Genomic DNA, 9,891 nt, shown 5'->3' with positions numbered 1-9,891 from the left:
CTGTTGTTTTTGTCAAATAAAATATAAGGGTAGATATTTTTCAAATAAAACATAGGGGGTAACACTGTTGTTTTTCTTTGGTCGTCATGAAAAAAACCACAAGGGGTAACACTGTCGTTTTTATCAAATGAAAGATGAGGGGTAACACTGTCGTTTTCATCAAATGAAACAAGGGGTAACACTGTCGTTTTTTATCGGCCGTCATGAAATAAACATAAGGGGTAACACTGTCGATATTTTTCAAATAAAACATAGGGGGTGACATTGTTGTTTTTCTTTGGTCGTCATGAAAAAAACCAGAAGGGGTAACACTGTCGCTTTTTATTGGTCGTCATGAAAAAAAACATAAGGGGTAACATTGTCGTTTTTTATTGGTCGTCATGAAAAAAAACACAAGGGGTAACACTGTTGTCTTTTATTGGTCGTCATGAAAAAAAACATGAGGGGTAACACTTTTGTTTTTTATTGGTCATCATGAAAAAAAACATAAGGGGTAACACAGTCGTTTTTTTTATTGGTCGTCATAAAAAAAAACATAAGGGGTAACACTGTTGTCTTTGTCAAAAAAACCACAAGGGGTAACACTGTCGTTTTTTATTGGTTGTCATGAAAAAAAACATAAGGGGTAACACTGTCGTTTTTTATTGGTCGTCATGAAAAAAAACATAAGGGGGTAACACTGTTGTTTTTTATTGGTCGTCATGAAAAAAAACATAGGGGGTAACATTGTTGTTTTTTATTGGTCGTCAGGAAAAAAAACATAAGGGGTAACACTGTTGTTTTTTATTGGTCGACATGAAAAAAAACATAAGGGGTAACACTGTTGTTTTTTATTGGTCGTCATGAAAAAAACATAAGGGGTAACACTGTTGTTTTTTATTGGTCGTCATGAAAAAAAACTTAAGGGGTAACACTGTTGTCTTTGTCAAATAAAATATAAGGGTCGATATTTTTCAAATAAAACATAGGGGGTAACACTGTTGTTTTTCTTTGGTCGTCATGAAAAAAACCACAAGGGGTAATACTGTTGTCTTTGTCAAAAAAACCACAAGGGGTAACGCTGTCGTTTTTTATTGGTCGTCATGAAAAAAAACATAAGGGGTAACACTGTCGTTTTTTATGTCACTGATGTAACTGTCGTTTTTATCAAATGAAAGATGAGGGGTAACACTGTCTTTTTTTATCGGCCGTCATGAAATAAACATAAGGGGTAACACTGTCGATATTTTTCTAATAAAACATAGGGGGTAACGGTGTTGTTTTTCTTTGGTCGTCATGAAAAAAACCAGAAGGGGTAACACTGTCGTTTTTTATTGGTCGTCATGAAAAAAAACACAAGGGGTAACACTGTTGTCTTTTATTGGTCGTCATGAAAAAAAACATGAGGGGTAACACTTTTGTTTTTTATTGGTCATCATGAAAAAAAACATAAGGGGTAACACAGTCGTTTTTTTTATTGGTCGTCATGAAAAAAAACATAAGGGGTAACACTGTCGTTTTTTATTGGTCGTCATGAAAAAAAACATAGGGGGTAACACTGTTGTTTTTCTTTGGTCGTCATGAAAAAAACCACAAGGGGTAACACTGTTGTTTTTTATTGGTCATTATAAAAAAAACATAAGGGGAAACACTGTTGTTTTTTATCGGTCGTCATGAAAAAAAACATAAGGGGTAACACTGTTGTTTTTTATTGGTTGTCATGAAAAAAAAACATAAGGGGTTACACTGTCGTTTTTTATTGGTCGTCATGAAAAAAAACATATGGGGTAACATTGTTGTTTTTTATTGGTTGTCATGAAAAAAAACATAAGGGGTAACACTGTTGTTTTTTATTGGTCGTCATGAAAAAAAACATAAGGGGTAACACTGTTGTCTTTGTCAAATAAAATATAAGGGTCCATATTTTTCAAATAAAACATAGGGGGTAACACTGTCGTTTTTATCAAATGAAAGATGAGGGGTAACACTGTCGTTTTCATCAAATGAAACGTAAGGGGTAACACTGTCGTTTTTTATCGGCCGTCATGAAATAACGGCCGATAACTAATAACGGCCAGGATAACTCCAAGGTTACGGATTTTGGGGGGGGTGATGGTGGAGCCGTCAATGTTAAGGGTGAAAATGTTAAGGGGTAACACTGTTGTTTTGTATTGGTCGTCAAGAAAAAAAACGTAAGGGTTAACACTGTTGTCTTTGTCAAATAAAATATAAGGGGTAACATTGTCGTATTTTATTGGTCGTCATGAAAAAAAAAAAAAATTGCCCTTGTAAAATAAAATATAAGCTGTTGTTTTTCATCAGTCATCATGGGAAAAAAACATAAGGGGTAACACTGTTGTTTTTATCAAATGAAACTTAAAGGGTAATACGTCTTTTTTTATCTGTCGTCATTAAAAACCCATAAGGGGTAACACTGTTGAAATGTATCGAATAAAAATTAGGGGGTAACAGCTGTCAAAACTTTGAGTCAAAACGCCTCTTGTAGACCAACTTTGGAAAACTGTAGTTCCACCATAGAAACGCTAGAGGTCAGCGATAGCCTACTCCCCGTCGCGCAATGACGTCGGTTAGGAAAAGTCGAGTCGAATTCATTTTAAACAGCGCTGTCTTTTCCTATGTTCGAAAGGAAGCACATTTTCATCTCTCCTTGACCCGATGACGTTTTCCACAAAGGTTAAGTAAAGGATAGGAGATTTGACAATTCGTAGAGGAATAGGGACACAGCTAAGGAGTCTCACCGCGTCCGCCATCTTTTCGTCACGTGACAGCACTTGGACGTTGAATTATGTCCTACAGGCTGCAGCGAGACCTTACTCATATTGATTTACTGTATAAACGATTTGTACAGGGAAATCGAGTGATCCCCTGAATCGATTGACTCGTGGATTGATACGTTTTGTTGTCAATTTCAAAATAATTTCCCTTAAACAATAGCTGTTAAATTGACCTCCTGCACACCAACAGACACAGATAGAAAAATAGATCGGTTGACTCAAATTCTCTTTTACCAAACGTGTCTATGTAAACATCAGAGAAAAGGAAATAACACCAGCTAATGACCGCCAATGTATGTAGGGTCCGCCCCTGTATGTAGCCCCTCCCCCTGCAACTGTGTCCCTGATCAGCTGATGGCAAGGGCTTTGTCACGTGACCACAGATATCACGTGACGTCCACTTCCTCATCCATTACTTCTTTTTTTTATATATATATATGCTTAATTGAAACCACGGTGCATAATATAAAAGGCTGTGACGAATTGGGAGCGCCTACGTTTTTGTTGTCTTTCACCGTCCAACGCTATTTGTGGACCCGTCGGCGAACCCTCGGAGTAACGAGTAAGTAGACAGAGTCCTGTTATTATTTTTGGAAGAACTTTGTGCAAGTCAAGAAGAAACCAGAAACACAGAGCCAATCGGTCGAACCTCAATAGTCTACCTCTCAGTCGCAATATAAATGTAAACTATTCATTATTTATTTTGCAACTGTTGCATTTCTCGCATTCATAGTCGCTATTACTCTCAGAACGGAAGATATAAACATCAATGAGCCGTTGCAAAAAGTCGCCTGGCTGGTTGGTTCTGTTTGGTTTGTCTGAAAGCACCTTGCATTACATCGGGTCACACCCTGTCAAAAAAAAAGTCACCTGTTACTGTAGCTCAACAAAGGAAGACATTGTTTTGCAGTGTTATTATTAATTAGCATTAATGTGTTACAGAAATGCACCTGGCCGTGGCAATTTTTGCTTCAGCACTTGTGCTTACATTGGCCCTGGACAATGGACTGATGAGGACCCCTCCTATGGGCTGGTTGGCATGGGAACGATATCGCTGTGACATTGACTGTGAGCGAGACCCCAAGAACTGCATCAGGCAAGCACAAATATTATGAATGAGTATTACTCCATAGCATGTAGGCCTGTACTATGCAGTCCTTCCTACTCTTATCAGTTTAGCTTTTTTTGCAAGTATTTTCCATTGGCCAATCCATAAAATGCCCCTTCTGTTTTAAATGTATGTTTCTATATAAACATACGGTATAACCCTGCCGCTATGAAAGCTTCGTTAACCGGTGATGCTCTGCTTCCTCCCCCCCAGTGAGAACCTCTTCAAGGACATGGCCGACAGGCTGTCGGAGGACGGCTGGAGGGAGCTAGGCTACGTCTACGTCAACATAGACGACTGCTGGTCCTCCATGGAGCGAGACAAGCAGGGACGACTGCAGGCTGACCCAAAGCGGTATGTGCTGTACAGGCACTTCCTCTGCACAGGCGAGGAAGGATGGTGGGGGGGGGGCACCACAAAAATAAAGCGTCAGTCAGTCAGTCAGTCAGTCAGTCAGTCAGTCAGTCAGTCAGTCAGTCAGTCAGTCAGTCAGTCAGCCAGACGGTTGTTGCAGGACATGTCATATAACCAAGGAGGTCAAAGATTCGGATCACAAATCACACATACAACTCACATTTAATGTTTCAGTAGAGATAAGAATGAGTTGGTGACAGGGGAGTGGGGGTGCAATGTGTGTTTGTTTCATCAGCACAAGAGGGCAATAAAGAAAAGATAAGTTACTTAATGTGTTCAAGTGGAGTAGAGATGAAGGTGTGTTTGATATATTTGATTCGGCCTAAAACTTGGATAAAGTTAAGATATTAGGTGAGATGAAGAATGAAACAAGGAATGTTATCGTTATCTTACATTGTACATGTGTTTATAATAATTTTTATATTTCTTTCCCGTCTCTCTTCACTCTCATGTTGATTTGTTTAAACCCATCTCTACCAAGCGTCAGACTTAAGGGTTCGAACCCAAAACTTCATCCAGCCTTTTTACCGATATGTTAAGAAGTTATAATTATACTATTTCATCCTTAAACGTCCCCCTTCTGTCGGCATATAAACACCCATCTTAAAATACTACGGTGCTGACGTGTGCAAAGCAGCGAGGAAGATGTCTTACAGAACCCCTTGTTTCCCAGGTTCCCTGGGGGCATAGCTAATCTAGCTCGCTACATGCACGACCGGGGCCTCAAGCTGGGCATCTACGGCGACATGGGCACACATACCTGCGGCGGATACCCGGGCACCAACCTGGACCAGATCGAGACGGACGCCCAGACCTTTGCCGACTGGGGGGTCGACATGTTGAAGCTGGACGGCTGCTATTCCAACGAGAGCGTACAGGCCGAAGGTAAGGAAGGCCTTGAGGGGAGACGAGGAAGGTTGTGGGAGAGAACCTCTTTGTTTAGCTGCTTTCACACCGCCGCGCGGCAACTCGCCGCCTCATTCATTTCAATGAGGTAAGGGTGGCAGAGGGGAGGCGGTTACAAAAGCGGCTGAAAACCAGGAAGCGGTTGCCGCCCGCGTGAACGCGCACAGATTTTGCCCTACCGCTCAGCTTTCCCCGTGTTGAAACTTTCGGCGGCAGCAGCCGCTTTTGAAAACGCCTGGCCCTTCACACCGCCGCGCTAAACCCTCTTTCAGCGAGGCGGTGATGAGGACGGTTGCCGCGCGGCGGTGGTTGTAAAGATGATCCTATGTGCTTTGTTTAAAATTGTTATTGTAAATAGGTTTGATGGTACCCATTGAGTGTTTCTAGAATAGAATCCTCTCTTTCCCAATAGGCTACCCTCGCATGTCAAAGGCCTTGAACGCTACAGGCCGTCGCATTGCCTACTCCTGCAGTTGGCCCGCCTACCAGGGTGGTCTTCCACCGAAGGTATTGCATTCTAGGCTTGTTAATGTAGTTCCGGTTCACCTTCTCGTTCTCGTGCCCCCAGTATCCTGTAACTGCAGCGGGGATTACGGGCTAAACAAATAGCATTGACTTGACTGTATCTGACGGGAGTCTGAGCTTGTCTTAAGGGACCTGTGGAGTCAAACAAACAGTAAGAAAACATTGAGCCACGCCCTGCTTGTCTGAGATGGGGAAAAGACAACACAGATTACACTTAATAATAAAAAGAAGAAAAGACAAGGAAAGGAGATGCAGTGTCATGTAATGTCCTCCCAGGTGAACTACACACAGCTGGGGGAGATCTGTAACCTGTGGAGGAACTACGGGGACATCCAGGACTCCTGGGATAGCGTCCTGAGCATCTCCGACTGGTTCTTCAAAAACCAGGACATTGTTGGACCCGCTGCCGGGCCGGGAAAGTGGAACGACCCTGATATGGTATGGCTCTCGCTCTAACACACACACAAACCCACAATTATGATCCAACTATGTTATGTTATGTTGTTCACCATTTGCCGTTGACTTTAAATACATATTACTTATTGTTACTTGCCGAAAGTATCTAAATGTTTTTTTTTTCTATTTCTTTCATTTTCTAGTTGATCATTGGTAACTTTGGCCTTAGCACGGACCAATCGAGATCTCAGATGGCCTTGTGGGCCATCATGGCCGCCCCCCTCTTCATGTCCAACGACCTGCGCACCATCAGTAGTGGAGCGCGCGCCATCCTGCAGAACAAGGCGATCATAAGGATCAGCCAGGACCCCATGGGCGTCCAAGGAAAACGCCTGCTGAAGGTGAGGTTATTTTTTACAAGAATTTTCTTGTGGCGTTTTTTGCAAAAAATAATAAATCGCGACGGTGCATTTAGTGGTCGTTTTGACTTGCTGACTCATCATCACACTGACGCACATGGCTCCCACCTTCATCGCTGTGTCACTCTCTCTCCCCAGGATAAGTGTGGTATAGACGTGTACTGGCGCCCCCTGTCTGACAACGGCAGCGCCTTGGTGTTCTTCAGTCGGCGCAATGACATGCCCTACCGCTACCAGATATCTCTGAGCAAACTCAACTACACCACCGGCCTCTACAAGGTAAGTCCGTTTTTTTATTTTTCCTTTAAATTTTTTCTCAGGGCATTCATCAGGTTCTGTGCCTAGTCTCATACGGTCCAATGCATCATGGGAAGTTTTCTAGTATTGGCTGTGTATTGGAACACTGTAGACGGCTGTGTTCCAATACCAATCTAGTCACTCTAACGCCACTCTTACTTGCTTCCCAAATCTCTGGCTGTGTCCTCAATTGCATTGTATCCAAATGCATAGTAAGTAAGGGAACAGCCAGGGTACATCGGTGTATCCTAGAAAGGGAGTGCCAGGGCAATCTTTTGTAATTCGTCGACAGACATACACCATGAAGCACGTCGGAAAGTCGGGATTGGCTGAGATCATCCAAAGTCCCAATCGCCTTTGACAAACGCTGAGCCTTCCCTCCTGCTCGACCCCTCATTGCTCCGGCTCGCCCCGGGACGACGAAGCCCGGGGGAACAAGGAGGAGAACACTGTTGACTCACGGTTTCTTTTGTCTTCTGTTTTTCCCTCGGCCCCGGTTCGGCTGCCCTTCCTCCTGCAGATGTACGAGGTGTTCATGGGCAAGGTGGGCACCGTGGAGGACACCAGTGAGTTCACGGTGTCGGTCAACCCCAGCGGCGTGGTCATGCTGTACGTCTTCCCTCCGGTCAAACATCGCCAGTTCCACGGCAACGCCAAGCTCCATGGGCCGGCCCACTTTCACCACCACGACCTCGACAACGCCATCCCGCCCGGCTTCCTGTAAACCAACCAATCGTAGATAGCCGGGGATCCCACATTTAATAATGACGTCACCATTCCTGCCTTGATGCACCTGCCCCTGAAGAAAACACTATCGAGATTGTAGTATGACGGATCGATCTTTCGAATCTCCACCGCTGAATTATTAAACTTTTATTTTGAAATGATTGAAGGATTGAGAGGATTCTATATGAAATGATACATGAAGTGTATTGAGGAAAGGAAGAATGGTATGCACTGACTTTAATCCAAAGTGTCATTAATTGATTAATCTCACCTCAGAACTCAGGGAGGGATCAGAACTCTGAGGGATCCTTTCTGTCTCCCTTTTTTATTTTTTTGACGGCACTGTTCATATACGTTGAGACCAAAAAAGGTAGTAGATGACGTATGTACTAAGCAAGAGAGGGCTGGCCATATTGCTGAAGCGGCACAATCCTAAAGCTTAATTTGGAGGCGAAAACATTTGAGTTATGTTTTCCCAATAACATTTGTCAGTTTTTTTTAATGAGCATATATTTTTTACAGAGTCTTTGAATTGTATTTCTCATCTTTGCACTATTAAAGATCATGTTTTATCTTCACACTTCAAAGATGATCATTGCTTACAATATATTCTTTTTTATCAGGTCAATGTTCATATTCTGGTGGTGGTGAGTGAGGTCCCCCCCTTCAATGTAAAGCGTCTTTGAGTGTCTAGGAAAAAGCGCAATATAAATTCAATGCATTATTACTATTATTCAAATTATTCCCATAGACGGCCGAATTGGAGCCATTAAAAACCTGTAGGCCTAAATATTAAATAATATGTACAGAGCTGTTATTTGTAGCTTATGTAGTAAACTAGAATGTTTACTTTTCAAATAAATGCCCAGCGTCTATGGATCTCTAACATGGGCCTTCATTGAGCTAGTGTGCTTCAGCCAGCTAAGGAAATAGCGTTTTTTTCATGAACATGAGTACGTAAGAGAAAAACGATTAGTTCTATGAATGTCAGCATTTCCAATCAAGCGTGTTTACCTATTCGAAGTTCTTTGAACGGACAATGCCGTGCTCTGCCACTAGAGGTCAGTGTCGCTCTCGGAAGGTGGGGCGCACGATGACGTCCATAATAGAAACTCACATGGTGTCTTTTTTAGGCAGCGTGCTGCTGTGATGTGTGATGCACCTGCTGATCTGCACAAGGACAACTGGACCGTTGTCTTCCCTTCTGGATCTCAATTTCTCTCTCTCTCTCTCTCTCTCTCTCTCTCTCTCTCTCTCTCTCTCTCTCTCTCTCTCTCTCCCCTGCCCGCCTCATTCACATATCTTAATTTCTCCCACACCACGCGTTACTTTTATACTTTGTTTACTTTACACTTTATCCACCTCGTCAAGCCACCAACACCAGCCACCCATCTCCTCCATTCCTTCTCTGCCCTCTCCTCAGTGTGTGGACAGGTGGTCAGTTGACTTTAACCTTGTTCGACGACGACGTATATGTTTGCACTTGCTCCTTGAAAGGTTGTGGCAGATAGGGAACTAGTGGTCACATGAGCAGCTCGCATTAGTTTACCGGCGCCCGTTATGAACGTGCGTTTGTGTGTGTGTGTGTGTGTGTGTGTGTGTGTGTGTGTGTGTGTGTGTGTGTGTGTGTGTGTGTGTGTGTGTGTGTGTGTGTGTCACACGAGAAGCCCGTCGGAGCACGTGGTCCAGTTGGGGGATGAGATTCCCCGCGTGAGGAAGAATTAAAGGCGCATTGTGCATCGCTACGTGCATGTCGACCAATTGGCCAGCTTGCTATGACTGGCGTGCCAAACGGTGGATGCCGGGAGAGACACAATAGACACCACTGTATCTGGAGGGGAGCGCGCACAAACGCGCGCACGCACACGCACAGACGCACACACATGCACACGCACACACAGCGCATCTGGCCTCGACTGACCTAAAATGGATAGTGTGTGTCTTTGTACGGCTGTGTGCGTTTGTGTGTCTTTGTATGGCGGTCCTTACGTGTGTGTGTGTGTGTTTATGTGTCTGTGTGTGTGTCTGGGAAAAAAAGAGATCCTAGCCTTCCCTTCTTATTCCTATTCACCCGTCTCAGATATCTGGCTGTTGGCCGACTGCGACACATCCCTCATTGTCAAGGTCCCCGGCGTTTGGGAACTTGACGGAGGAGACGCATACAGAAAGAGAGAGAGAGAGAGAGAGAGAGAGAGAGAGAGAGAGAGAGAGAGAGAGAGAGAGAGAGAGAGAGAGAGAGAGAGAGAGAGAGAGAGAGAGAGAGAGAGAGAGAGAGAGAGAGAGAGAGAGAGAGAGAGAGAGAGACAGACAGACAGACAGACAGACA

General features: G+C 43.6%; 1 protein-coding gene across 1 annotated transcript; it reads left to right on the top strand.

Annotated features, from left to right (window-relative positions):
- Positions 1 to 3,143: 3,143 nt before the first annotated feature.
- naga (N-acetylgalactosaminidase, alpha) lies at positions 3,144 to 8,145 on the top strand. Its single transcript, XM_030345663.1, has 9 exons — positions 3,144 to 3,336; positions 3,717 to 3,870; positions 4,096 to 4,236; positions 4,970 to 5,181; positions 5,615 to 5,709; positions 6,004 to 6,165; positions 6,327 to 6,524; positions 6,681 to 6,821; positions 7,360 to 8,145. The coding sequence occupies exons 2-9, from the start codon at positions 3,719 to 3,721 to the stop codon at positions 7,561 to 7,563; spliced, it is 1,305 nt and encodes a 434-aa protein (XP_030201523.1). The 5' UTR covers positions 3,144 to 3,336; positions 3,717 to 3,718; the 3' UTR covers positions 7,564 to 8,145.
- Positions 8,146 to 9,891: the final 1,746 nt, after the last annotated feature.

This window comes from Gadus morhua, chromosome 21 (genome assembly GCF_902167405.1).
Source record: "Gadus morhua chromosome 21, gadMor3.0, whole genome shotgun sequence".
Classification (NCBI taxonomy): Eukaryota; Metazoa; Chordata; class Actinopteri; order Gadiformes; family Gadidae; genus Gadus; species Gadus morhua.
This window is presented reverse-complemented; position numbering and strand designations above follow the sequence as displayed.

Excerpts from the sequence above, each read along its gene's own strand:
- naga (XM_030345663.1), top strand. The coding sequence starts at position 3,719 with ATGCACCTGGCCGTGGCAATTTTTGCTTCAGCACTTGTGCTTACATTG. Across the intron at positions 5,182-5,614 it reads CGAGAGCGTACAGGCCGAAG|GCTACCCTCGCATGTCAAAG; the intron begins GTAAGGAAGGCC and ends CTTTCCCAATAG. Across the intron at positions 6,525-6,680 it reads AAGGAAAACGCCTGCTGAAG|GATAAGTGTGGTATAGACGT; the intron begins GTGAGGTTATTT and ends CTCTCTCCCCAG.